The sequence below is a fragment of the Ctenopharyngodon idella genome, chromosome 10 (assembly GCF_019924925.1).
Source record: "Ctenopharyngodon idella isolate HZGC_01 chromosome 10, HZGC01, whole genome shotgun sequence".
Taxonomy (NCBI): domain Eukaryota; kingdom Metazoa; phylum Chordata; class Actinopteri; order Cypriniformes; family Xenocyprididae; genus Ctenopharyngodon; species Ctenopharyngodon idella.
The window spans coordinates 26,962,827-26,990,754 of record NC_067229.1 but is presented as its reverse complement, the minus strand read 5'-3'; the positions used below and the strand labels follow the sequence as shown (position 1 = coordinate 26,990,754).

The window sequence follows — 27,928 nt, the reverse complement described above, 5'->3', positions numbered from 1 at the left end:
TTCACATTTATATTTGGTATATGTAAATGATGCACAACAAATCAGGATTTGACTCATATACAGATTTATTTTAAGAAGGTTCACTAATTGAATGACATTGTTAAGTGAATGTTATCATACAGGATTTCAGAGCTCAGACTTCATTAAGAGAACAAGTAAAAACCAAGCATATGTTTTGAATATGGTCACATTTGCTGAAATGAACAGGAAACATAGTCGTTTTTCAACCCAGAATGAACCTGTGGCCCATGACCCGTCAAGCACAGCTGTCTCTTCTGGATGGACGTCATTTGGAGCACTGGACTGCTTCAAACTTGCTTTCGCAACAGAGTAAGACTTGCAAAAATGTTGAAACATTTGCAACTTGGTTAAAAAAATAAAGAGGTTTTATAGGTTGTTTTCCTGCTAAGACAAATAACATGAAAAGTTGTCAAGAAACTCAAATGTTTACACTTGATCAATTGATAATAACAATTGATAATAACAATGTTAGTATTTATTTATTTTTATGACAACTGGTAATACTGATATGTTTTAAAATTATATGATCTCAGCCAATAATCCTCCATTCGTCTACAGAGTGCAAATCTTCAAATTTCAGCCATATTAAAGTGGAAAGTTCATACTCATTACAAACGGTGCCTTTTTTAACATTAAAGCAATACTGTCATTAAGTTCAAAATGTTATAGGGTTCAAAAGGAAAATCCTTTTGCTACAACACTCATCAGTTTTAAACTGGAGGTTATTTCATGAAAAGCGTTCCCGCTTATAAACAATACAACATATAAAACTGTTAATTTCACAGATGTTAGAATTATATTATGAACTTTCCTACAGTGGCCCCGACAAATTTTGGACAGTTACAAGTCACATTTACAATGAATGAGTTTTATTACATCATTTTTTTTTCTGAGTATTTCTTGGTTAACAGTTTATTTTACAGTTTATTTCTTTGTTACACATATATGTACTTGCTATAGTAACAACAGTAAATTATACATACTTATATTTGGTGTCCTTGTAACCGTGTAATTATACATTTAAGTACTGAGTTAACATACACTTACTATAGGGTTAGCATTAGGAATAGGGTTTGATTTAGGGCTAGTTGCATGTAATTACGCATAATACACTGTTATTACTATAGTAGTACATGTAACATGTAGGACAGTAAAATAAAGTATCATATTTATCATTAAACATTCAAATACTTTTTCAGGCCACTGTATGTATATTAAAACACTTGTCCTTCCATGTTTGGCCAAAAATGTTATTTTGTATGATGAAAGTAGATTTAAAAAAAAGAAGAACCAAAAAAATATTTAAAAATAGTTATACCTTGGTTCAAATGTTTTAACTTTAAACAATAAACATTCCCTTTTTGACTAACATATGAATATATACACTTATTATATACATACGTACATACGTTGGTATATGAAGTAAAGACTATTTTTGATAATTTATTTTCCATCATGTTGAACCAAAAGATTTTTTTTTGACATTTCATTTTGGTTCTGGCCATGACACAAGATATGTTGCATCACTTCAATGAATCAGCCACAAATTGAACATCCATAAAAATATTCTTCATTTGTACTATTATTTTGTCTTATATGTTTTAGAAATGTGTACAGAATATCAATTAAAAGAATATACAGAATATTCAATTAAAAACTGAATATAATTCATAAAAAGCTGTCAGAGTTTAATTTTTTTATTTTTATAATAGTAGTAATAAGGCACAGATGTTGATCCCTATTGCAAATTACTGGGAATGCTATAACCAATAGAACATGCATTTTTTTGTATCAGGAAAAATATAAAGTTAAGTTGTGTAAATCAAGCTCTTTCAAGTTACTGAGGTACAGTATGTTTACCCAGCTTCACATAAATATTTAATGGTCCTTATGTTCAAATTCAAGCATTCATCTACATTTTAAGCCCCCTGGACCCCTAAATCAATTGGCTAAAAGACATATTTTTGGGGTATAATATTTGGTGGCAGTTTGATATCATAGGGATGAACCTGCAGTGCAAAATAAACTGCAAAAAAGAAACAAAAAAAACAAAACAAAATCAAGTACTTCGCATAGTTCACCAAAATTATTTCCCAGTGGTCCCTTACGTGCACTCTTTCTTTCTAGTGCAGATTCAATGGACACTTCACTACGTTCTTTACTTCAACACCTGCTGTACAAGACTAAAAACTCCTTGATTTACAACAATCTGGCCAAAAAATTACAACTAGCCAAGATACCAAACTTTTTCCATACTTAAGGTATTACAGGAACAAATACGATTTGTGTTAAACTGGCTACTTAAATCCTCTTGGATTAGCCTTTAAATAGTTCAATATATTGTCAAAACATTATAAAGACAGAAAAAGCACAGAAAACTTCATAAGCACAAGTCTTTTGTTGATGAAAATGCCTTTTTCACAGTCTCTGCTCACTTATACTATGTAGATCCTGGCCCCTGTTGAAGCTCAGACCACTGAATGGTCGTTATGGTGAGCCCCGCTCAGGACCGTGTGGTTGATGGAAGACGCGGATCGGTCTGAACCCTCTGCAGTACCGTTCACATTCTCCTGGCGTTGACAGCACAGGATCTGTTTGAATGTGATGCTCATCTCCTTGTCCCGGTAGGAGTATATGATAGGGTTCATGGCAGAGTTGAATTCCGCTAAAAGGAGGAAGAATTTCTCATAGGTCAGGACATTGCATTTGGAGCAGACCACATCCAGCAAGAGAAGCACCAAACCAGGCGTCCAGCACACAATAAAAGCACCTGAAAAACAAGAGGAAATGGATGCGATTCATGAGTATTTGAGGTAATTGAAAGACATTTTTCTGTAGTGCAAAAACAGATATAAAAGTTGCATAGTCAAGCTCAATAAATTTAAAGGTGCAGTAAGTAACGCTGTTGAAAGTGGATCGGACCGAGAAGCACAACACACCTCTAGCCTATCAGCAGTAGGGGGCATATACACTCATGATGGGGGAGGAGAGAATGAGCAAGAGAGAGAGATTTGAAGACTGTAGAAAGAGAGATGGCAGAGAGACATTACAAAAGAGAAAAGCTCAGAGGAATATCACTGGAAAAAGAAGGGTTATGATCAAGCAAGAGCTTTAGGACCCACTTTAATATTAGAAAACTTTCCAGCGCTGGAGAGACCTAAGCGGGAAGGCCTAAATTAGATCTTTATAACTATATAACAGACTTACATAAAATGCATACAAAAATATGCTGTCACTCTATATCTCCCAATAATATGACTTAGTAAGATGCTATTCAAGTAATTAATTTTATAATCAAAACTATGTAGTTTTGGTTGCAATTTATTTTACAGTATGTGCACTTTCAGTGTACTTACAGTGTACTTACCAAGAAATTACTGAATAATTTAAGGTAACTACATGGGCTAAGATTATGTTTAGGGGTAGGTTCAGGACTAGTAAGTTATTACCCATTTATTGTAATTACTACAATAAGCGTATAGTATGTACATGTGAAACAGGACTCTACAATGAAGTGCTACCATAGTTTTTACTGTGGAAGGTAAAACATATAATTCAATACAATACAATGACGACTGAGAGGTGTACAAATAAACATTTCTCAAAAGCCTGATTGATTCTAAATCATGCACACATTTTTTAACATGATTTTCTATAATGATGTATGGATACTCAAGTAAACTGGTCCCACTTCATATTAGGTGGCCTTAACTACTATGTACTTACATCAAAAAATAAGTAATATTGTATTGGAAAACACTTTTGCTGCTATTGAGGTGGGATACAGGTAAGGTTAAGGACAGGTTTGGTGGTATGGGTAGGTTTAAGGGTGAGTTAAGGCGTAAGGGATGGGTCAACAGTGTAATTATAAATGTAACTATACAGATATAATTACATGCAGGTATTTTTAAAATATAAGTACAATGTAAAAACATGTATGTACACAATAAGTGCATTGTATCAAATGATTAATTTAAATGTAAGTACATAGTAGTTAAGGCCACCTAATATAAAGGGGGACCAGTAAACCTAATTGATTCAGTCCAGTAAGTGTTTATCTTGTTCATCACTTTCAGTTATTTTCATAATCTAAATGAGTAGCAAGATCTATAGCTTCACCAAGAGCACACAACATGTACATAAACTAATTGAACTGTAAACATTTACAATTAAAACTTTGTAGCAAAAAATCCCCTACAAGATACATCTTACAAAAATGTATATGTAATAGGTTAAATACTTGCATAAATATGTCTACTTACAGTACAGTTAAATGTATATTTAAAGTATATAAAAATACACAAATAGGAACTGATAGTAAAGTGCAAAAATAATATATAAATAGTGAACGATAAGTATGATATTATCATACTTAAAAGAAATCATCTTAAAGAAATTTTGAATTATAGTTTAATGAGAGTATACTTCAAAGTGTAAAGAAAAAAATGTGCTAGAGGTATATAGTATAAACTAACAATAGGTTAGTTAGGTTATAGAGGTATAAACTAACAGTATATCTATAAGTCCACTTGTTTAAATTAGCTGTGTACTCAAAATTTACTACTCTCACAGTACAGTACTGTTACTACACTTAAAGTAAACTTGAAAGTATATGTAAAAGTGGGCCAATTCAGTCCCAAGAAGTACTAAAATAGTACACTTACAACTCACTTATCAGTAAGTAGGAAGTAAGCAGTAAGTAATACATAAAGTATACTTGAAAACATACTTGAATTTTAAGTTTACTTAATAAAATCAACTAATAAATAATGCTTCTTTTGAGGATGAGGTGATAGAAATGTTATTTAAAAATATATTTTATTTAATACTGAAAATTATTCATGGTTCAATTAAAACTGGTAATTTTAGCCAATATTTGTGTATGATGTATTTCTATACAGTATCATAAATTAGCTTAGCAACATGTTAACGGCTAATGGTACTGAATCCAACTTTAAGTGTCCTATGTGCTTTGTGTGAATACAGGATTTGAAAGTTTCCTTTAGGGATGCAGCCTTAGAAGGTAGTTTCCTATATAGGCAGTAGACTAAGTTTTGGACAGAGCCTACATCTCATAATATAAGGCAGAGGATATCTGGCTTTTCCATTACTAACAGAAGGCCAGGCAGGCATCCCAGTGCTTAAAAAAAGTCCTTATAGTAAATTTTCTTGGTGGCAAACTTCTCCTTTCACATTGTTTCCTTATGAATCTAACCCAACTTGACTTTGACAAACAAAAAATGTTTACTGAAAAAGAACATTCTGGCTACAGTTGTTATTTTGCAAGACAGAAATACGTTTGCAAAAGCACTACTCTTCTTTTAGTCAAACGCAGCTGCTCTTGAATGGTTTACATCACTAGAAAGTTATGTGGAGACTCTCAGCAGTTAGATAAACTGCAAGCTGTTTCCAGCATGGCTTTGCCACATGTTTTGCTCTCTCTGAACAAACCCACTACAGACGTGAATGAGGGGGACTGAAGACTGTGTTTGAAGTGAGAGATTCTGATACTTTTGTATATTAAAAAACAAAACCGTAGTTTCCTCAGTCCTAATTCCTGCACCCAAACGTCAAGATTGTTTTACCGGAAAACTTGATGCCACTTCAGATTCATAGTTCTTCTGAGAATAAGGGGTCTTTAAATAAAAAATATACACAAGCACTTCACTGTGGGTTCAACTGTGAGAATGGAAACTGCTTTGAGAGCTTCTTTTACGCAAACAGCTTAGGAAACTAATTTAAAACAGAGGATCAGCTTGTTTTGGAAGAGAAAAATTCCAGAAATGTGACTAAACATCTTCAAAATATGGACTTGGTCGAGTTCAGGACTCGGAGTCCTTGTTAATCCTTGGACTCGGGAGTATGTGGATTCAGACTCGGTCCTCTTCTGGTCTCGGTCCTGACTTGGACTTAAATAATTTGGCCTTGCCTATAATACTGAACTGCAATATCAAATCTGTTAGCCTGCTGTTCACAAATAGCATACAGTAAGTCTACTGATGTCATGCTCTCTCAGAAACATCTTACTAGATTTTATTAACTAATATTTACGTCATCTAATTTAGAATGAAATTTGACAATGGTTAAATTGGAATTTAATCCAACAAAACACAATTTTGATTTAATTTAGCCCTTTTGAGTGATTCTGTAAGTGGCATAATTGTGACATGATACCTCTGCACACATTTCCGCTTACAACTAGATGTAATAATTAGATATACTATATCCTTAATCTGCGTCTCATGTAATAGCAATTAGTTTGATGGATAACTGTGTGTTTGGGGTAAGTATTCCTCCCAGGACTCCACAGACGCACGAAGAAAGCCAACACCATGGGTGTGGACGAGTTAAAACTGAGTAAAACTGAGCAAGTTTAGACTGATGTCATTCTAAACAGCAGTATCAGTCAAATCCTTGTATGTTGGCCCAAATTCTCAGTGGATTTACCCTTACAAATAAACACATTCATTTTTTTTTTTTTTTTTTTTTTTTTTTTTAAGCACCCAGTTAAGGTTTATTGATTATTTAGTAATGCTTCAGTATTTCAACCTACATTCTGTATGTCATAACTACAGGATACTGGTTAGGTTTAAACAGGGCCTCAAAGACACCCCTCACCCTCCATTAAAGCTCTCTTCCACTTACAAGCTAAATAAGCAGTTAAATTGGCAGCTGCTCAAAGCTTTGCTCCGTCTTTGAGCAGGATTTTAATTTATTACTTCCACAAAGGCTTATTAACACCATCAGGCACAATGACTGGGGTGTTCAGATGAACACTGCAAGAGATTCAGGTTCAGAAGCGAAATAACTTTGCCAAATCACATGAATGTTGGGTTTGTCTAGGAAGTATTTTTGGCTTTCCTTGACAAAGGCAAGGAATTTGCCATATCTAAAGGAAAACATTGTTTCATGCCATGATTGTATCGGAAAATAGAAGTCAAGCGATTTATTGTTTTTACCGGTTATTCAGCACGTAATACAACACTATATATACATATATATACATATATATAAGTGTGTGTGTGTGTGTGTGTGTGTGTTCGAATGGTGCTGGAGAGTTCTAGAGTCTCGTCAAGGGTCCATTGACGCAGAACATGTTTTTGCATTCAACTGATCTTCCATTGTTTTTCTATATAAACATGCTCTAAACAGATGTGTTGGACCACACTTTTTAGCAAAATAAGCAAGCTAACATAAATAACAATCTATATCAAAAATTACATGGGTAACACTTTAGATTAGGGAACACATATTCACTATTAACTAGTAGCTTATTATCATGCATGTTACAATCATATTGGCTGTTTACTAGTATTTATAGTGCCTTATTCTGCATGACCATATTTTAGATCCCTTAACACTACCCCATAACTAAACGTAACCACTACAACAACGACCTTACTTACTATCATTAAGCAGTAATTAGGAGTTTATTGAGGGAAAACTTGTAGTTAATAGTGAATATGTGTTCCATAATCTAATGTGTTACCAAAATATCTATACAAATTTTACTCTCCATCTTTTAATTTGTCAGGAGAATGAAAGAGCACATTCGCACATGCTCTAGTATCCCAGAGTATGACATAAAAGGGAACCTGTGAATGAATCAAGCATCTGTAAATAAAGCAAACAAAGGAGAACAAATAATAAGTAGTCCACAGATGCCACATTCATTATTTACAGCAATAATCCCATGTTAATTTGATCTCAAATCAATCAATTAGCAGATGTTATTACTCTACAACCTGTGTGACATCATCAACGACTATTGTTGAACCAACATGGTTCGAAAGGCAAACGTGCAACAAGGTTACTACGGTTAAGCTTCAAGTTATGTTGTTGTACTAACAGTAACTGATTCGCTGTCTGAACTGCAAATCATCATAACTTTTAACTTCCATGGTTTGTGAGACTTAAAAACAGAACTGTTATTTGAGCAACTTGTCAGAAATTTTATTGATTTGTGTAGTAATTTTACAGCCACTATCTGCTGCTTACAATACAGCATGATTTACTGTCACGTGATAAACCTTGACTATATGAGATAAATTCAACAAACACCATGTCTTCTTTAAAATCTAGAATGCAGAAATAATCAGTGTCTATCAACATTAAACACCCACGCGTAAAAGTTATCTCGGCAAAACAAGCGCTTTTTTTTTTTTTTTTTTTTTTGGCAAACTCAACAACACATGGCCAAATGTTTGTGGTCAAAAATATGCAGCATTAGCAAAAGCTTGATGGGAACTAAGTGAGACGGCAACACCTGTGGAAGTGCTTAGTGCATGCTTTGCATAGTTAGCAGCAGATTCAGGACTGAAGGATTTGGCAAAAGCATGGTCATTTGTTCTGCCCTCCCCGTTCAGGGGATTCGGCACATTTAGACCCGGTACAGATCTGATATTTCCAATGAGGTCTGTCAGAATCCTACTAATTAAGTCTATGCTTTTATTCAAATATAAAACTGTTTAAATTCAACTGATTATATGGTGTTTATTCAGTATTAGATGGATACTTTTGGCTGATTTAAAACCATTTTAATGAATGGTTGATAAAAAGATATGCTGATATACTTCCATAGCCATTAAAATCATTGCTGCTTCATGGGTTCTGAAGTTTACATTTCTGTTTAAATGAATTATGATTAATGGCAGTTTCTGGGATTCACAAGGGGCAAGATGCCAGTAAAATCAACAATTTTTTTAAAAAATATTTTCACAGGATAGATGCAACGGTCAGCTTATCTTAATCTATGTTTTCATTTCAGACTGCCTTCAAAAAATGAATGAGGGAAAAAAAAGACTTGCTAATGTTTTTTTTTTTTTGTTTTTTTTTTTCCTCCCAAAATTATCTGTATGCCATGTAAGCATATTTGAGTTTCTCATGTGTTCCAATAATGCTGATAAGGGGAAATAAAAAAATTCAACACTGCAAAATATATTCAGAATGAAACACCCTGCTGTTATACACCACATAAGTCCTGATGTCTCGTTTTCTTGAGGAGCGGAAACTGATCCAATGATTTCATCACCACTGTTATTCAAATATACTTCATACGCCCTTGAGTAACTCTCAACAATGGATGAGTCATGCCTTTGAGAAGTACCAAACTGATTTCATTTTAGCTTGTGGAAGTTACTTGTAACAGTGTGACGAGATGCTGTGTTTTGTTTCCTGGAAAGTTCTTTGTGGTGGATAGAACATGAAAACCTAAATTTGTATCAGCGCTTTACACACTGATGTGACAGTGAACATCGGTGTTGCCAGATCTCACTAGAAAAACATGCAGCCTGGTCTAACAGAACAAGCTCGTCATTCGTAACTAACGGAAAAGGTGAATGAAGTGCACTATTTTTATTTTTAATTTTTTTTAAACTTTAGCCTTTGATTTTGTTTCCTGAAGTAATCATTTCCCGTGTTTATTTTAAATAACTAAAACAAGACGATGACAAGAACAAGAATAATCCAAGGTAAACTCAGACATGACAACTTTGTATAACAAAACAAAGATAACTGACAACAAATTGAAGAATCTAAGGACTTTATATATGGTACAGCTCATCGACTTATGACACGAAATCAGAGATGACAAATAAGGCAGGTGCGGATGTAAACGTATGCCGGAAGTATTTTTTCTTTATTAAGAATTAAAAACAAGTATAATATAATAAATATAAGTAGCCTATTATAAATAAAATATTAGTAAAATATAATTAATTACAATAAATATAAGTATAATAAAAAAAAGTTTCCGTTATATTTTTATCTTTTTCTTTTTTTCCATATGTATTACCAACATTGTATTATATAAGCTTTTTGTTACACCTCAAATGACAAGGGATTTTATAGTCATTTATAATTTTAATATTAATTAGAGTCCACAAACTAATTTTCTCAAATGGCTTGGGTATGCAGAGCATTCACATCTTATATGGACTGCACACAGGATAAAGAAGAACTAAAGTAGAAACAGGTAAGGAACATATATGTTATTTAGTTGTACACTGCCAGTTTCCACAATACACAAACTGCTACTGCTACTGTAACAAAACAAAACAAAACAAAACAAAAAGGATTTTTGTATTGTTTCCAGTCCGAATACCTAAAAATCTTTAAATCAAGATGCATTTACTATACAAGTAAAATGGCATAAGATTAAGTGAGTTTTTGCTAAAAGGGGTCCTATTATGCCCTTTTATGAAGTCTTGATTTTGTTTTTAGATCATACTAGAATAGTTATTTATGCTTAATTGCTCAAAAAAATTGCTCAAATGCTTTACATTTTTAGAGCACCTCTCTTCCCAGTCTGGCTTGAACACGCTGTTTAGTTCCTGCTTCGATGAAGGCCCTCCATCTGAAATTCGAAATGTGCTCTGATTGGTTAGCTAGCCCAGTGTGTTGTGACTGGTCAACCGCTAAGAGCGTGTTTTGGAAATGTCACACCCTTTACCATAACCATAACCATTAAGCATGGCATCAATTTCAAACCAATTCGAGCCGCATTCAGACCCTTGAGAATCTTAATGAACAGGATGATTGTGCAGAAGGGATTTCAAACACAGGATTTCACAAGATTTTTCAGAGTGGTATTTTTTTTTTCTTATACATTTCAGACATGATATTATACACCATTTAATCATGAAATTTGTCAGAAAACTATGGTAATGTAAACAGTAATCAATAACAAAACCATTAATTTTTCAAAGGGGCGGTGAACAATCTTGCAAAAGTGAATGATTACAAAAGCTACAGTAAACATTACATCAGCAATGTAATGTTAGTTAGTAGGCCTGCGGAACCAAACAGCTTTGCCATTTGTTTACGTAGCAACAACATAAGGTTGGAAATGTTAATAGAAAACGCAACACTCTTTTAGGTACTCTTTTAGGTTCTGGAAACTGTCCTCCGTAAAATGTGCAGCACACAGATACACATTGGGGTTGTAATGTTCAGGAGCAGTATTAAAAATACTTTTTAACCACTCTGTTCATCCGCCTTAGAAAGGTCAAACAAATGGGTTTTGTTGGGAATAAAACAGTGTTTCTTCTACTTTGCTAGTGCAGCTCAACCAGGACTTTTTTCTTTTTTCTTTTTTTTTTTTTTTTTTTTTTGCGTATTCCGTGGGCGGGGATTATTTAAATGAGTAGCATTGTGACGTTACAAAACCTGGCGAAAGCGTGTTGTAGTCTAAACAAGTCGTTGTAGTTCTTGAAAAGGGTTTTCCGTTAAATAAAATATCTCCCTTTGGAGTGAACTTTGAGCTTTGTAACCTTGCAGATCTTTTTAATGCTCAAACAACAACATTACACACTAACAAAGTTGAAAAATTGAAAAAGCATAACAGGACTCCTTTAAAACAAGCAAAATTATGGGCTAAGAAAAATAATCTTGTTTCTGTTTGAATTAAGATTATTTTTCTTACCCCACTGGCAGAAAATTTTGCTTGTTTCAAGCTAAAATCAACTTAATTTCTATTTATTTATTTATTTTTATCGGTGCTTTACACACTGATGTGACAGTGGACATTGGTGTTGCCAGATCTCACTAGAAAGACAAGCAACCTGGTCTGACAGAACAAGCTCGCCATTCATAATTGTCAATCATAATCAATGCAGTGCTCTATTTTTTTATTTTTTTGGAAATGAAGCACTGAATTCTCTGTTTCACGTTCGCAGTTGATGACGCTGACGTTCCCCTCCATCCTCCCCACCACCACCAGGCTGGCCCTGTCCATCCATCGGGGGTAGGCTCTGCCCCTGCCTTCATCTTTAGGCAGGATCAGCCAAATCTGCATCCCCAGGATTTGGACTAAGGACTATGCCAAATAACTTTTCTATACAACTAAACATGAATCATTGTAGCGCACTACCATCTGTTTATACTTTATGGAATAAATACCATCTAATCGTTTACCTGCTTTCTGAGTCTTTATGGTAGAAATAACAATTCTACACTTTAGCCTTTGATTTTGTTTCCTAAAGTCCACCTATAACTTAACTGAATGTTTCTTGTCTCTGTTGTTCAATAGTTCATGGTTTATCATTTCCTGTGTTTATTTTAAATAACAAAAATAAGACGATGATGACAATAACAAGAATAATCCAAGGTATACTTAGACATGACAACTTTGTATAACAAAACAAAGATAACAACTGACAACAAACTGAAGAATCTAAGGACTTCATATATGGTACAGTGCATTGGCTTGTGAAACACTACAAGACAGATCTAAATCAGAGATGACAAATAAGAAACATAATGGCAGGTGTCGATGTAAATGTATGCAGAGATTATTTTTTGATGCTATTTACACTAAGTGCGAATAGCGATATATGTTATTTACACTAAGTGTAAATAGCAATTAGGTGCTATTTACACAAAGTGAAAATAGCTTATTTTCTTAGCAATAGATGCTATTTACAATAAGTGCAAATAGCAATATATTCTATTTACACTAAGTGACAATAGCAGCATTTTCTTAGCTATATGCTGTTTACACTAGGTGAAAATAGCGATAGATTCTATTTACACCATTTAAAAGTATCAGCTCTTTGCAATAAGAGTAAATAGTAATTAGATGCTATCTATACTTTATATTGGCAGATGCTATTTGCACCTCGGTATTTTTGTACATTAACAGGAAGCAATAATATCATAGAGTGTAAATTATTATATTTATTAAAATTATTAAATGGGTGCTGCCTTATTGGGAAAATAAAATCCTTCCCTACACCTTAACCCTACCCAATAAACACTTAATATTATGAAACACTTGTTGGCAGTTTATTTCCTCTTTTAGAACATTATTTTCATTTTTATTGAAAATAAATGTGAGCTTGGTAAAAGGCAGATTCTAACCCGTGATCTTTTTATTCTCAAACAGAAACATTACACACTAACTAAAGTTGAAAAAGTGAAAAACCATAATAGGACCCATTTAAAACAAGCAAAATTATGGACTAAGAAAAATTATCTTGTTTCCATTTGAATTAAAATTATTTTTCTTACCCCACTGGAAGACAATTTTGCTTGTTTTAAGCAAAACCCACTTATTTATTTATTTATTTAAGAAAACAAGACATAACTAAACAAGATAACCATTTTACATTTCTAGTAAATGCATCTTGATTTAAGAATGTTTTTTAGATATTTGAACTGCAAATATATACAAGCAATAATATGCACAATAGAGAGATCCATAGTCTGGGCACATTACGTTTAGTCAGATTAGTTTGAATAGTCATATTTGGCCTAACTATAACTATATAGCAACAAGCTATATACACCACTCATTTTTGTAAAAAATAAATAAAATAAAGGTTTTAAAAAGTTCTGTTTCTGTTCTGTATTTTAGTTCTGTAACATAATTTATATTATTAAACATTCATTACATACTGTAATTACCATATATACGTCTATTATCTCCAGGGTGAGATCGCAGTCTACAAACCGTGCTTTCATCCAGACCCCTTACTATCCATCCTTCCCAGAGGTTCGAGACAAGCTCTGCCCGGTCCAAACAACAACAGTACTGTTTCCTGCACAGTGCTTGTGCGGCGGGATACAGCACCATGACTGGCTTCCTTTTTTCCAGGCCAGGCTTCACTGGGGGAGCCGGCGAGGCATGACACTGAAGCAGTGCAAGGCAAACAGTGGAACTGGCTGCAAGACCACTATGACGGTTCCTCAGCTGTAGAATGCTCAAGGGCTACATTGTTCATCGACTTGAAGTTGGCACAATAGAGTGAAGGGTAACATATTACGTAGCATTTAGGTACAGCTGCTTATATATGTATGGACTTTTGGAGCCTGGTGCGTAAATTTATATTATCATTAAAGGACCTCCCTTGACGGAAAGTGGAAAAATGGAATCTCGCCAAAAAAGCAATGAGTGTGAACAGCAATTGGAGAGAATTAATTGATCCCCAGAGCAAATTTCCATGTCATAGTGACATCATTAAAGGACAGATTCTCAGAGAACATATGCAATTTGGCTTCATTATGCTCATATCCACAATGTGGTAGACCAAAAAAAGATTAATGATCGTTTCATGTGTTGTTTTGCAAAGATTTAGTAGTCAAGAGTACTGACCTTTATGATTTTTCCCAACATTTCAAAAGAAAATTAAATATGAGTGGGGACAGTTTGTTTGCTGAACAAGTCATTGTGGTTTAGGCCATCTGCTTATGATTACACCATTATAATAAAGGATATGATAGCTATTTTTATGTAGATATAATCTATCTGCAAGTGAAATATAGTGTGAATAGACCCACACTATATACCAATCCTTGTGTTCAAATATACCTACTTGCCCACTATATAGTCGGTGAAAAACAGTACTTGAAATGTATAGTATGTCCAAATCCGTACTTTTCATAAAACAATAGGCCAAAAGTGCTCAGATGGCCTACTAATTCAACAGAGGTTTTGAAGTGTGCATCCAATGGACACTTTACTATGCCATGATGCCACTTTAGTGGATCTGTGAATGGTGGGATGAAGTTCATCTAGATTGCATTCATACTACACACATTCATACATACTTTTTTTAATGGTTTCAAAGTGTGTTCCTCATCAAATGTAGTACCTACTCAGACAGCATTAGCTGTCCAACCCTGATTTAGGAGTGCTACCATTCTGCAGTTTAGTTCCAACCCCAATCAAACATTTATAATTAGCCTAAGTCTAAATTCTTAAATCTAAGAATTTATTAGCCAATGGCAAATGATAGACATTATTTAGTCGCCCATAGTGAAGATGTAGTCACATATGCAAGCATTTTACTTGCATTGTAGAGGGTTGTAAAATAACAGGTTCACGAGTTCACACTTTTAATTTCACACACTTTATCACAAGTTCACACAAATAATAAGATTATGCAAAAATTATGCATATTTGGTGTGCAGTTTGAAGGGAGGACTCCGAGCTCAGAATTTGGCCCAAACCCAGAGTACTCCCCCTTGTATCTCTGGTTAGGATAGTGACTAGGCAAGTGTGAGGAGATGGGGTGGTGGAGGGATGCAGAAAACAGTCGAGGAACATAGGTGAGTTGGCTATGTATATATATATACTGCAGGATGGTGGCCGTGCAAGATCAAGGTTGGACTATGGTCTATATGGTCTATATGCTAGTGCAGGGCTGTCCAATCCTGTGCCTGGAGGACCACCATCTTGTGTTGAGGCAGACTGGTGCTAAACCATGCAGGACCCCTGCTGAAAAATCCAGCATTGCTCGTCGACAACATAAGGTATGTTTTGCATGCTGGGACAAGCATGGGATGCTGGTTGCTTTTGGACCTGCTACATCAGCACTATACCAGCTCGATCCAGCATGGACCAGCACGGAATTCATGGTGGTTTATGCTGGATTTTTTTCAGCAAGGACGTTGGCCCTCCAAGACTAAAGTACTAATGACAAAACTTTGAATGAAAGCAGAACTTACCCAGTACAATCACGACCGTTTTCAGCAAGCTCATCATAGTGTCCCTGTTTCGCCGTTGACCTGAGCTGTGCCGGGACATCCTCATCGTTCGCTGTCGTACGTACATAAATATGTGGGCATAAAGAACGACCATCACCACGAAGGTCACCAGGTTGAAGATCGCCCAGAAGCCCAAGTAGGAGTTGCTGTAGAGGGGGGCCATGTTGGAGCAAGTATCTATGGCACAGATACAGTTCCAGCCCACGCTAGGAATGGCGCCCATGATGATAGACATGGTCCAGATGATGACAATAACTACAACTACTCGTCGATTGCTCATGCGGGTATGGAGCTGCATGCGGAACACAGTTATGTGGCGCTCAATGGCTATAGCTAACAAGTTAGCAACTGAGGCTGTTAGGCTTGTATCGATGAGGCCTTGGCGAAGCAACCACGTGCTGACTGTAAGCCTTCTCGTATTGGGTCCCGTGTTAAACATCAAGTAGAAATAGGCAAGTCCTGCAAAGAAGTCCGCAGCTGCTAGGTTAGCCATTAGATAGTAGATTGGAAAATGAAATCGGCGGTTGATGTAGATGGCCACCATCACGAGCAGGTTAGCCAGCATGATAAAAATACATACTGTAATCCCAAGTCCCATCACTAGCTTGCTTACAGCATTCCATTCTGTGGCCAGATACTTCTGACTACGATTGTAAAAAAAGGCTATGGTTTCGTTGTAGTAGCATTGTCCGTCATCCATCCTGAAAGGTTATGGTTCTGAAAAAGATCAAAAAAGGTGTCAGAGTTTCAGCATCTAATTCAAATCTAATGAAAGGTCACATATGGCTTAAAGGTTTGCATAATTAATGGCATGTAATTTCAAACTGATGCCATACACAGTAGACTTGCCACCCACATGCATTGAGGCAAAATGGATTTAGAGCCATAGGCACAATGATCATTATTGTGAAATAAAATGTTGATGTATTTTTGTGACAGTGCAGAAGAGCATTTAAAATGCATGGAACATCCACAGAAATTAACTGACAATAAACCTGTCAACAACATGTAGCAGTTAATTTAACTGAACAGTATGTCCAGAACCCATGCAGTGAGATGTTTCACAGGCATAACATATCAGCTTTTTAGCATGCTGTTTCCATCTGGTCCTTTTTTATTAGTGTGTTACCTCATAATGTTGACCAGGAAAGGCCGACTAAACATGTAAAAAAAAAAAAACGACAGCTTGCAATAACACATAAACAGGCACAATGTTAGTCTGTACCATGGGATTCAACTAACTATTAAACACATCAGTGCAGGACTGAATTGGCCGCTTCTTCCTCCCCAAACACCCAGCACAGGAAACAGGCCTCATTTGGGCATTGGAAGATAATTTAACCCTTATTATGTCTAAGAAAGTAGCCAGTGAACTTCAGCAGGGTTTCGCAATTTTTCACTGTGGTAAAATTTGTCTACAGTATATCTCAATACCCAAATTTGTTTAAATTGCATTCATGAAGTTATTCAACCTTTACAATTCAACAATGTGCTATTAATGGTTTACCTTTGGACATTTTTATCATCATTTATCAAAGCAGAAATTTTGAGTAATCTACTATTGGTTGCTCTTTTCCCAGCAATTACAATGGATAGGGACTAGAGCTTTTAATCCTCAAAATTCATGCAAAATACTATTACAGTATCATAAGAGTGGTTCATATCAGTCGTGCACTATATTAAAAGGCTTCTGAAGACATACGATCATTGAATCAGTGAGTTGAACTTGAGAACCTGGTCAGTCCAATTCAAGAACAAATTATTCAGACTTCATTGGTCTGTCATAAACTCGCAAGCCTTCTGAAGCCATACAAGTGATATTGCTTTTTAGTCATTTTGGATGTATTGAAATTTTGGTAACACTTTAGTTTAGGATCCAATTCTCACTAGTTGCTTATTAGCTTGCATATTACTAGGATATTGGCTGTTTATTAGTACTTATAAAGCAAATATTAATGCCTTATTCTTCATGACCTTATTCTACATCCCTTAATCCTACCCAATACCTAAACTTAACATCTAACTTACTAACTATTAATAAGCAGTAATTAGGGGAGTTTATTGAGGCAAAAGTCATAGTTAATAGTTAGTTAGTAATGAGAATTGGACCAAAATTTCAATTTCACTCACTTTTATTATATTGAAAAGTGAGCAAAGTATTCTCAAAAATGTACAGTTTATTTTCCACAGAGGAAAGTTGAACAACATGTAAGTGAATAAACAAATAATGTGCGTTTCAGGTTGTGTTTGAAAACCTGGTTCCATTGAATATCATAAGCTATATAATAAAATAAATATCAAACAATTTTTAATAGAAAAATTTCTTCTTAGCCATTGCTAAAACTTTAAAACAGACATTTCTTTCAGCTCACATGCAGCTATCTCATGCTCAGCATGCATTGTTTAGAATTCAAATGCCAAACGAGAGTGGATGACCTTTCCACAGTTATTGTGTACTTCTAAAGCTATCATCACCACACATTTGGTCCATAGTGCAGGGAGACAGACAGACAGATCCTGTCTTTGTGTGTCAAAGTGTTTTATCATATAGCCTCAGGCTTCTGATCTCACTAAACTAAAGGGAATGAACAAGAGCGGTCTGTGCACAAATGTCTGTGAACTTCCTCTGTCAACTGAAGCAATGCTTAAAGCCACAGTTTCAGCGCTATTGTAGAACCCATCCTCAATGGATAAAGACAGTGAAAAGGAAATTCCAGAAAGGCCTTGGCTGAGTGCATTTGATAACATTGTATCTTCACAGTTCTGCTGTATCTCCTGCTAAAACAACAGTACAAGACTGTTACTCAAGGAAACATTATGTGAAAGTAAACACTCATTCTAAACCATTTTTGTTGTTGTTGTTGTTTAGAAGGTAAACATCATATATTTAAAACAACAACAACAACAACAACAACAACAACAACAAACAGTTACTTTTTACTTTCATTTGCCAACTGATTCACCCAAGAGTTTTTCTCAGAAATTATTTACTTCTTGCAATAATGCCATTTTGCAATTACTTTTGACCATTCATACAGTATTATTTATTTATTTATTTAAATAAAAAAAAAAACAAAAAAAACAAATGCTTTTTGGTATCATGGTAGTTTCAATACACCCAGCACTGAATGACATGCATGGGCCTGTTTATTCATTGATTTATTAATGACAATCTTGGAAGCATATCTAAAAAAATACAAGAGCTTAAATAAATGAGACAAAGATCTTAATCCTCAATATTAAATATCATTACAAGTAAACATTATGCAGTATAGATACTGTGCAGGCAAACTTTCTGAGAATGAGGTTGGGGAGCGAGCAACAGCACCAGCCTTGATTTATTTCAGTATTGGTCCCCTGCCTGTCTGAAAATACAATGCAGGCATTGTTCTGCACCCATCCTATCAAAAAAAAAAAAAAAAAGAAAAAAACAATGAAACAGAATTATTACAAAGAATAAATTGTTCGCATTAGTGCATATGCTCTGTGAGGCAACGCTCCAATGTGATTCAGACCCAAATGCCAAATGTTGCTAATTTACGCACATAATTAGGCATCCTCAACTGAAAGCTGTTAACAATCCAGGAAGAATAAAGAACTCAGGTACAGTAGTGGTGGATTCAAGCGATTTGGAGTTTTCATGTTCAATTTTTTTTTAGGGTAATTCTGTACTAAAGATATAGGCTACATATTACAAAAGATAATGTGTCATATAAGCTACAGGCAAGACTATATGAGACTAATATAATAAGACTAATATAATAAGACTAATATAATATAATATAATATAATATAATATAATATAATATAATATAATATAATATAATATAATATAATATAATAAATGCTTGTTGTAATATAATAAAGTTGCTTTGGATAATGCAGAAATTTACTAAATGTTCAGTAACATTTTATTTCAGTGGTCCACTTTAGACATTCTACTAACTGTTAAGTAACTTTGCAGCTACGTGTCAACTTATTCTACTAACCCGGATCCTAACACCTAACCCTAACCTTAAATAATACTCTAATGAGAATTAGTTGACATTTAGTTGCAAAGTTACTTATGGTTAGTAGAATGTCTAAAGTGGACCATCAAAATAAAGTATAACCAATTGTTATATATGCTAACTTAATATATAAAGTATTATATATTATTATAACAGCCGAATATATACTGTGCATTTGTTAGAAACCACATACATCCACAAGCATCCAAATATTTGGTTCGAAGTGCACTTAAAAGGCACATCGTACATACAGTGTCCCTATACAAACAAACAAACAAACAAATAGGGGAAGCACAATGTTGTGTAAATAAGCACCAAATTGTCATACTTGAGTGAAATTAAAGATACCTTCATGGAAAGTAATTGATTTAAAATATACTTAAGTATGAAAATTATTACAGACAGCCTCAGGCAGAGGCTACAAAATTACAAATGGACTGCATAAATTACATAAAAGCAGTACCAACTTATTTTTTTATTGCTTATAACAAAGAACCAGCCACAACCTGATTCATTTCTTTGGAAGCATCAGTCATGAAAAACATGTTTTTAAAATTAGGCATCAGATGCAAAAAAAAAATAAAAAAATCACCAGAGTTTGCTGAGAACTGTGGGTAGTTTCGCAGTGATTCACCCGACTAAAAAACATGAACACTGGAGTTTTTCATGTTTTATACTGTAAATATGCTGCTTCAAAGCAATCTATTGTATAAGGTGTTGTATAAATAAACAGGACTGAAGTGCTGAATTGTAGAATTGTTTGCTGAATTATTTGCTGGTTCAAACATATCCATGTTGCTATGCTCAGATGCTTTCTTAACTGCTGTTTTCTCACTGGTGTCATTTTGATGTGTTTATTTTTTGTTATTGGGAGAAAAGCGTGCAGCACAAATTTACATATTAATCTAAACGCTGCTCTCAGCATAGTGAATGGCGTAGGGATGTTCACCAACAGTATATCACTGCAAAAAATTTTGTCCAATACTGCTCCTGGATGGCCACAGTCCTGCAGACTTTAGCCTCAACCCTAAATAAACAGGTGTGTATACTGGTTGGCACTAAACTCTGCAAGACGTTGGCCCTCCAGGAGCAGGACTAGACATCCCTGGTCTACAGCATTGCCACAGTTAAAGCCTCTTTGCAGCACTTGGTGGCAGCAGCCCACTAGCGAATGGAGATGGTTAGTCTGGTGGCACACCATGCCAAAAAGACATAGCCCAGGAGGGATGTAATCCAAGAGAGGCATCCCCTCTTGAAGTTAAGAAGCCACATAAATAGAGCATGGCTTGTGCGCAAAGATCTGTAGAGCCAGTTATAAATGGGCAAGGGAGAGCTCTTCACATCCTAATTGTTACGTCTTCAGGTGCTCTTCACATCATAGTGATATCAGAAAACTAATGGAGAGCCACTATTCGCTTGTCTTGTATTACGGTGGAGTTCTCAGTACTTTAACTACTGACTCTGATTCCATTTCTGATCCTATTTCTGAAACCTGATTGGTCAGCAGTGGCACCATGGTGATTGGAGTGCACTCAGCTAAAAATTCATTATGTAAATATATATAAAATCACAATGTCATCAACTCATTTTGAACCAAGAGAAATGAAACACTTTGACCTACATTGACTGATCACACTTCTATGGTAACCAGTCGCAAACACAGGCTAAAGCATGTAACCAAATAAAGGATTTACAAATGCACAAACAAAGAGCATGATATAATATACACAATCCATGCATGGGAAACAATGTATTCAATTATCCCATGCAGAGTTGTTATGTTTACATTGCATCACTGTTTGAAATAATCAAAATCCAAAATCCAAATCCAATCAAAACCACAAAAGGTCCGAGCACAATAATGAGAAATGAGAAACGGTTTGAATTTAGTTTTTTCGTTTTAAGAAACGTAAATTCGAGACTTAAGAGGTTTTTCGTATTTTTGATTCATGGGTAAAAAATGAGTTTATGCTATTTGTTTCGAAAGTGTGGGTGGCCCTGAAACTCCCCTTTAGTCAACCCTCTCCAGTCTTCTGTACTAAATGGTATATGCAGAAACTGCAAGTTTATTCATAACCAATAAAACAGCATTTGGCTTTATGTGATCTAAAACAACATGGAGGAAATTTTTTTTCGTTTTTATTCATTTTATTCTCAAAAGGCCTATTGGTGATGGGGACGTTTACATGTTTGCATGGATGATTACCACATGAATGCCTTCCGTATGATAATGAGCTCAGACGGGAAGGACTGTACCTCCCGTTGATTTCATACAGATTACATAATCAGAAAATTATGAAAGACATTTCAAGCTTTCTATAGACTTGCTTTGTCTGAGAGGCAAGTATTCGTTTCAGTTCATTTTTGTGACACATTTCAGATAGTTGTTCACGGAGAGAGAGACAGCAGAAAGCGCTCCCAGTTTGTTTTCTTTATTTTACAAAAAAAATTTTGTAACGTTTTGTTGTTATTGTGAGTGTATACAAATAAAAGTAGACCCTTTACAGTTTTGAATGATGTCTTATGATAATGACTCTTATCTGTATGACCAAAAATGACGTATTTTAAGTTCTTTCCGCTGTTATCACGAAACAATGCAAGGGATCGTGCCGGCGCTTTCATCGACCTGAGAAGTGTGTTGTTGTGCTCTGCACGAGATGTATATTGGCAATAAATATATGCAACAGCAAAACAGTATGAAGAAATGTTATTGTAACTAATTTGCATAGCAGTACATCCGATGAACTCGTATTCTGTGTGATGGGACAAACAGTATAAAGAAGACATAATGAGTTGAAAAGGGGTGTTTTAGGGCCGCCCACGCATGGGAAACAAATATTAAAGCATTTTTTTTCTTAAACAAAACTATAAAACCGCGAACCATACCTGAGTCTGCATAAAAAGGGTGGTATGGGGTACAGTTCATGTGAACTCCGGTATGTTTCGCTGCTGATATGAATGCAATCTAAAAGTGAGGTGAGCAAATATAAAAGTGAGGTGAGCAACGCTATGCATTTTGCCACCTTTCCTGCATTGCCTTTACCAAGGATCAGGGGTAAACAGCTGCTGCTTTGATGATACAAACACACTGCGGTTTGGACCCAAATAATATAAGGTGAACACAATGCAGCGGGAGCAGGGGGAGCAATCGAACTCGGGTTCGGACCAGCCAATGGACCCAAGTGTGAGAGCATCCTTTCAACAAACAAACAAGGAATTAAATTCAAATCTGAACCAATTACATAGATTCAGACATATTTGCTATAATCAAAATCATTCAGACTAATTTGTATACCTGTTTAACTGACTCGAAAATAACATATGGCTGCCATAACAAGAGTCATTGTCACAACCAGCTAACCTTAGGAAGGACTTTTGTAATAAAACCAGAAAAGATACAAAACAACCGTGAGCTCAATTCCTTTTTTTAATAGGAGAGACGTGTAATAATTAGGACCGTACCTCCCCTTGATTTCATACGGATTACATAATAAAAACCAGAAAAGATACAAAACATTCAACATAACACACTCATGTATTTTTGATTGTTCAAACAAATTTCCTAATAAGGTCCTTCATATCTTCAGAATAGCCGTTCTTTTTGGAATGATGACATGCAAGCTCTGTACTGTATGTGTATAGTGAGATATCACACAATTCAAGCATAAAATCCTCCAGTTCTTGAGCAAGTCAAGATGATGCAATCTACATTTGGCTCTTCATGGCTCAATCATTTTTAAATCTCAACATGGAAATTGTTGGGTGAATGAAATCAACCTAGAAGTTATTTAGCTGTGTATGGTGCCATTATCTTCCTGAATTATGGGAATGTCATGGCAGAACAGTGTTTGCACCTGGATAGGATGCACCTGGTCCTATCTCATATTCCTTGGAAGCTATACAACCTTCCAAAACAACCATCAGACCTAATGACTCCCACAAGATGGCTGCCCAAATCATTATGAAACACAACGTTTAACATTTGGCAAACTCACTTGGATGGAGGAAAAAGGATAAAAGATTATTTCAATTTTTTTCCCATCACTCAGGGATCGTTTTTGTGCTCCTTACTCCAGATTATCCTTCATTGTGCATGTTTTTTTAGCTACAAGTGGTTTCCAAAGGGCAGCCCCCTGACATAATATTGCTCAGTTTTTGCTCAGAGTGGGTCACAAGGGTTCAATTCTGTGGTAAGTTTTGAGTTTATACTTTTGCGGTATTCAGAACCAATTGTGTAAAGTATCCATCTGTCTCTATTAACGCAATAGTTAATCCAGAATTTAAAATTCTGCCTTCATTTATTCAAATATGACTTTCTTTCTTTATGGAAGGAAAAGGAATATTGCAATGCCCTGACTACTCTTAAAAATCAAAATAAAAGTGGAATGGATGTTCAATGTTATTTTATAATATTATACTTTAGTTTTTAATAATATATTTGATTAGCTTTTATTTTTATATTTTAAGTTTTCATTTTATTTTGAGTTTAAATTTTAGCGTGTTTTGTGCTTTTGTCATTAGAGTTTAATTTGAATTACTATTTAGGTTCAATTTATTTTTGTTTCAGTTTAGTTTTAGTAATAATTTTAGTTTTAGTAAACAATAATAGCTTGTATTAAATGGAAGAAAGAAAGTAATTTCAAACAACAAATAAATAATCTTTAATTTTTTGAGATTTCTTATCAGGATTTCCTTCACAAATTAACTAATTTTGGTTTTGTGAAGAATGGAGCTGCAAGTCTGGAACAGACTAGTTTGCTTTGAACAGTGTTGTTATTAATAAAGTAATTCAAGACATTTTATACGCACGCACACACACATACACACACACACACTGTTAAATGACACTTAACTTAGTGATTCATCTCTGCAGCTGCATTTGTTATTCTAATGTAGTTACTTTTAGCTCTTATGACGTGGTTCTGTTATTTTAAACACCCTTATATGTCAAAATTGTTTACTCTATTTTCATTCTTAAATATATTACAAGTAGGGTCAAACATATACACAACTAAACGTTACTCCACCTTGTTAAACTTCACAACTCAACTCTTTTGGCCTCCTACACAACAGTATGAAATGAGAGACTGTTGGGCAGAAACCTCATGTCCAAAACCACTATTTTTCAGGAACTGGGTATTTTTTAAATAAACACTGTGTTGCCAACATTGATGTTGTGGCTTTACATATAGTCACACACTTGCATGTGTCACATATATATTATATAATTAATATTCTACCAAAATAAATCTATCAAAAGTTTTTGACCAGCGAATTTTGGAGAATGTCGAACATAGGCATATGTGTTTTGTCTGTCATTAGAAAGGCCGCATCTGAGGGAGTAAGTGCATCGCATTACGTTTTTATCAATTTATAAGTTGTAAAGTTACAAGGTTTCTGCCAGATATTTAAAATTTTGTTAATTTAGATAGTAATTGTCTTACAGTGTTTTAATATTAGAGTGAAATAATAATAATTGTTAAGTTTCTGAACTAAATCAAGTTTCCCCCATATCCACGAGGCTGGTTATGATCACAGTTGTCACAGTTGTGTATGGGTGTGTCTTAGATACATATGGGCTGCACATTCCAAAATACCAAACAAGGCATTTTGTATAGACTATTATGCCAAGTGAGACACAAGACACATTTTAAAAAAATATATATATAAATAAATAAATAAATAAAAAAACAAAACAAAAAAAAAAAACTCACAAGTTATTAAAATACTAATTGTACTGATTAGTGTCTGGCTCTCAGAAAACCTGTCAAGAGTAGGTCATATTTTCAGGCAATTATTTTCATGAAAAAAAAAAAAAAAAAAAAATCATGTCCTTCCACATAATTGTCTACCATAATTTGGAAGTCTAATTTTTGTTACAGTAATGAAGATATATATTTTGAATAGTAATATTAAAATAAATATTCTTTAATTTGTATTTATACATCATGTGTTTTAATGTTTTTAACTGGTTTAAAGTAAAACAATATTATTGAGAATGAAAGAAAAAGTTGAGTTTGGGGGAAATGTACCTAATTGTCATGACAATAATGTCATAATGTAAAAAAAAAAAGAAAAGAAAAAGAAAAGAAAAGCACCATTTTGGTGGAAATATGCATTATTTTCATGAAAATAATGTCATATTGTAAAAACATTTTTTTTTTTTTTAAGAAGCTTTTTACACATATAAAAGTTTTTTTTTTTTTTTTTTTTTTTTAATTTTGGGGTGTATACTGTATAAAATGCACCTCAAATATTTTTGTGTGATACACCCTACAAATAAGCAAGTCATCACAAAATTACAATAGCCTACCACAATTCATATTGTGAGCTTTTCTTTGAAGTTAACCAGACTAGGCGCCGTAAACTCCAGTAAGGACATAAAACAATCTAAAGATAACAGCTTGACACCAACACCACAACAAATCATTATCCTATGAAGATAATACACAGTTTAGAAATCAATAAACCTTATAGCTGAACTAAACTGTTTTGACATCCGCAACTTCTCACAAATTCAAAGCAAAAACCACACGCCTCAAAAGATCACATATATCAAAATAGTATGTCTTATTTATACTACTGACTGGGTGGCCATTAAAATAGCACACAATAGAGCACAACCATTCACTGTATCAAGTCACGGGACCTCCCAGCCATGCCCATTCGACCTATTTATTTAGAGAGCGCCAATGCACTTAATTGAAGGCCACTGAACACATTTTAGGGTTTGATATCTCCCTTCAGCAGCTTTGACATGCAGCAGGAAGGGCAGTAACCAGCACTGGCATCCCAGCTCTGATCGGCTCCACAGCTGCACCCAGTCCTGACCTGGGAGGTGATGGAGTACCATGTGTGTTTTTTGTAAAGGGGAGGCTTTCCTGTCTCTGTCTAGCTTGCATCAGACCAACCACTGGATATATTAAAACCTTGGCAATAAATATGTTAAGTCTACCCAACTTAATAGAGCATGAACCAGGAAAAAAGTACTGTATTTTTACTTTCATTTTGCATGTATTGTACTCTACAAACTTATGGTGAGGCTCTTGTTGAATGTATTCAGTCATTATTTAGTATTCACACTAAGTTCAAACAAATATTACCAGTCAAAAGTTTGAGATTACACCTGACTGCCTCCTAGGAAGGTCAAATATAAGATTTTGCTTTGTTTTGGTCAAAACACCATCCTTAAGTTTCCATATGCGTTATTTTCACTGTATGAATTGCCTAATAAACCAAATTTACAGTCATCAGGCAGCTTAAATGTGTTTCATTTGTAATCTTACTACAACTAAGTGTGACCACATCATGACTCGAATCATGAAATGAAAATAAATGAAGTCCTTGACATGATTTTCAGTTTTATCTTAGTCGACTCAGATCAGGACTAAACACACCTACTCCTTATACGGTTTACTGCAAAAACGTTCAACAGCATCAGAAGACTTTAATATGTTTATTGTTGTGTATTGACCTGAATGAATCCTTTCTGTTTGGAACACGTTATTCCAAGGCGTGTTTTTTGGGAGCCGGCCAAAAGAGCCAGGAATGTTTGACTGCTATCAATCTGAATTTACAACAAACCAGAACTGGTTGTTACAACAGTACCTACACACAACACAGTATGAAACAATTCCCCTTTTGTTAGGTACATGTTATCATCTTCTTGTGAGTTTAGTCTGTGTGGAAGTGAGGGGGAGGTATTAGTGTAAATTGGGGCAAACACTGAAGTTTGACACCTTTTGGGAACAGGGTGGCACCTATAGGTCTATGCATACACCTAAAATGCGTTCCTTAAAAAACCTTACAAAGGGTCTGATTTATATCTTCTAAGTCATGCATCACTAAACTAATATGAGGAAGGATGCATTAATTAGAGGGTAAAAATAAATGATGATTTTTTTTTTTTTTTATAGTTCCTCAACCTCTTCTGTCGGTCACTGCCACGCGTTACTGTCTCAGAGATCCGGAATTTGCATGATTTGCTGATCTTACTTGTATGCATACTTACCTAACATTAACATTAAACTATAGCCTACAGAGAAAAACAAACAGACAAATCTTATGTATCATTTACATATACCTTGGTATTAAATACTTACTTGCAGTAGTGACAAAGTTGCAGAGTAACTCCAACAAAGTTATTCCAAACTGAATCGTAACTCCTCTTCAAAAAAAAAAAAAAAAAAAAAAAAAAAAAAAAAGTACTAAAAGCTCCAAAAACAAAAATATGCTCGCGTTTGGTTAAGAAAGATGGCTCGATTGTTGTTCAGCGCTGTTTAGTCCACGGCCGTTTTTGAATATTCATTTTAATTCCTCGTAGTTGCGCGCATACGGCATGTGAGCTGGGATAATTCACCTCTGTCCCGTTACACGGAGAACAACTGCAGCACTGAGACTCAGCAGTAACA

At 34.7% G+C, this 27,928-nt stretch overlaps 1 protein-coding gene across 1 annotated transcript; it reads right to left on the bottom strand.

Annotated features, from left to right (window-relative positions):
• Nucleotides 1-47: 47 nt before the first annotated feature.
• Nucleotides 48-27,928, bottom strand: lpar1 (lysophosphatidic acid receptor 1). The gene is made up of 3 exons (XM_051910411.1): nucleotides 27,620-27,928; nucleotides 15,469-16,224; nucleotides 48-2,791 (listed from the first exon to the last, which is right to left on the bottom strand). Exons 2-3 carry the CDS (start codon nucleotides 16,205-16,207, stop codon nucleotides 2,490-2,492), a joined length of 1,041 nt encoding a protein of 346 aa, XP_051766371.1. The 5' UTR covers nucleotides 16,208-16,224; nucleotides 27,620-27,928; the 3' UTR covers nucleotides 48-2,489.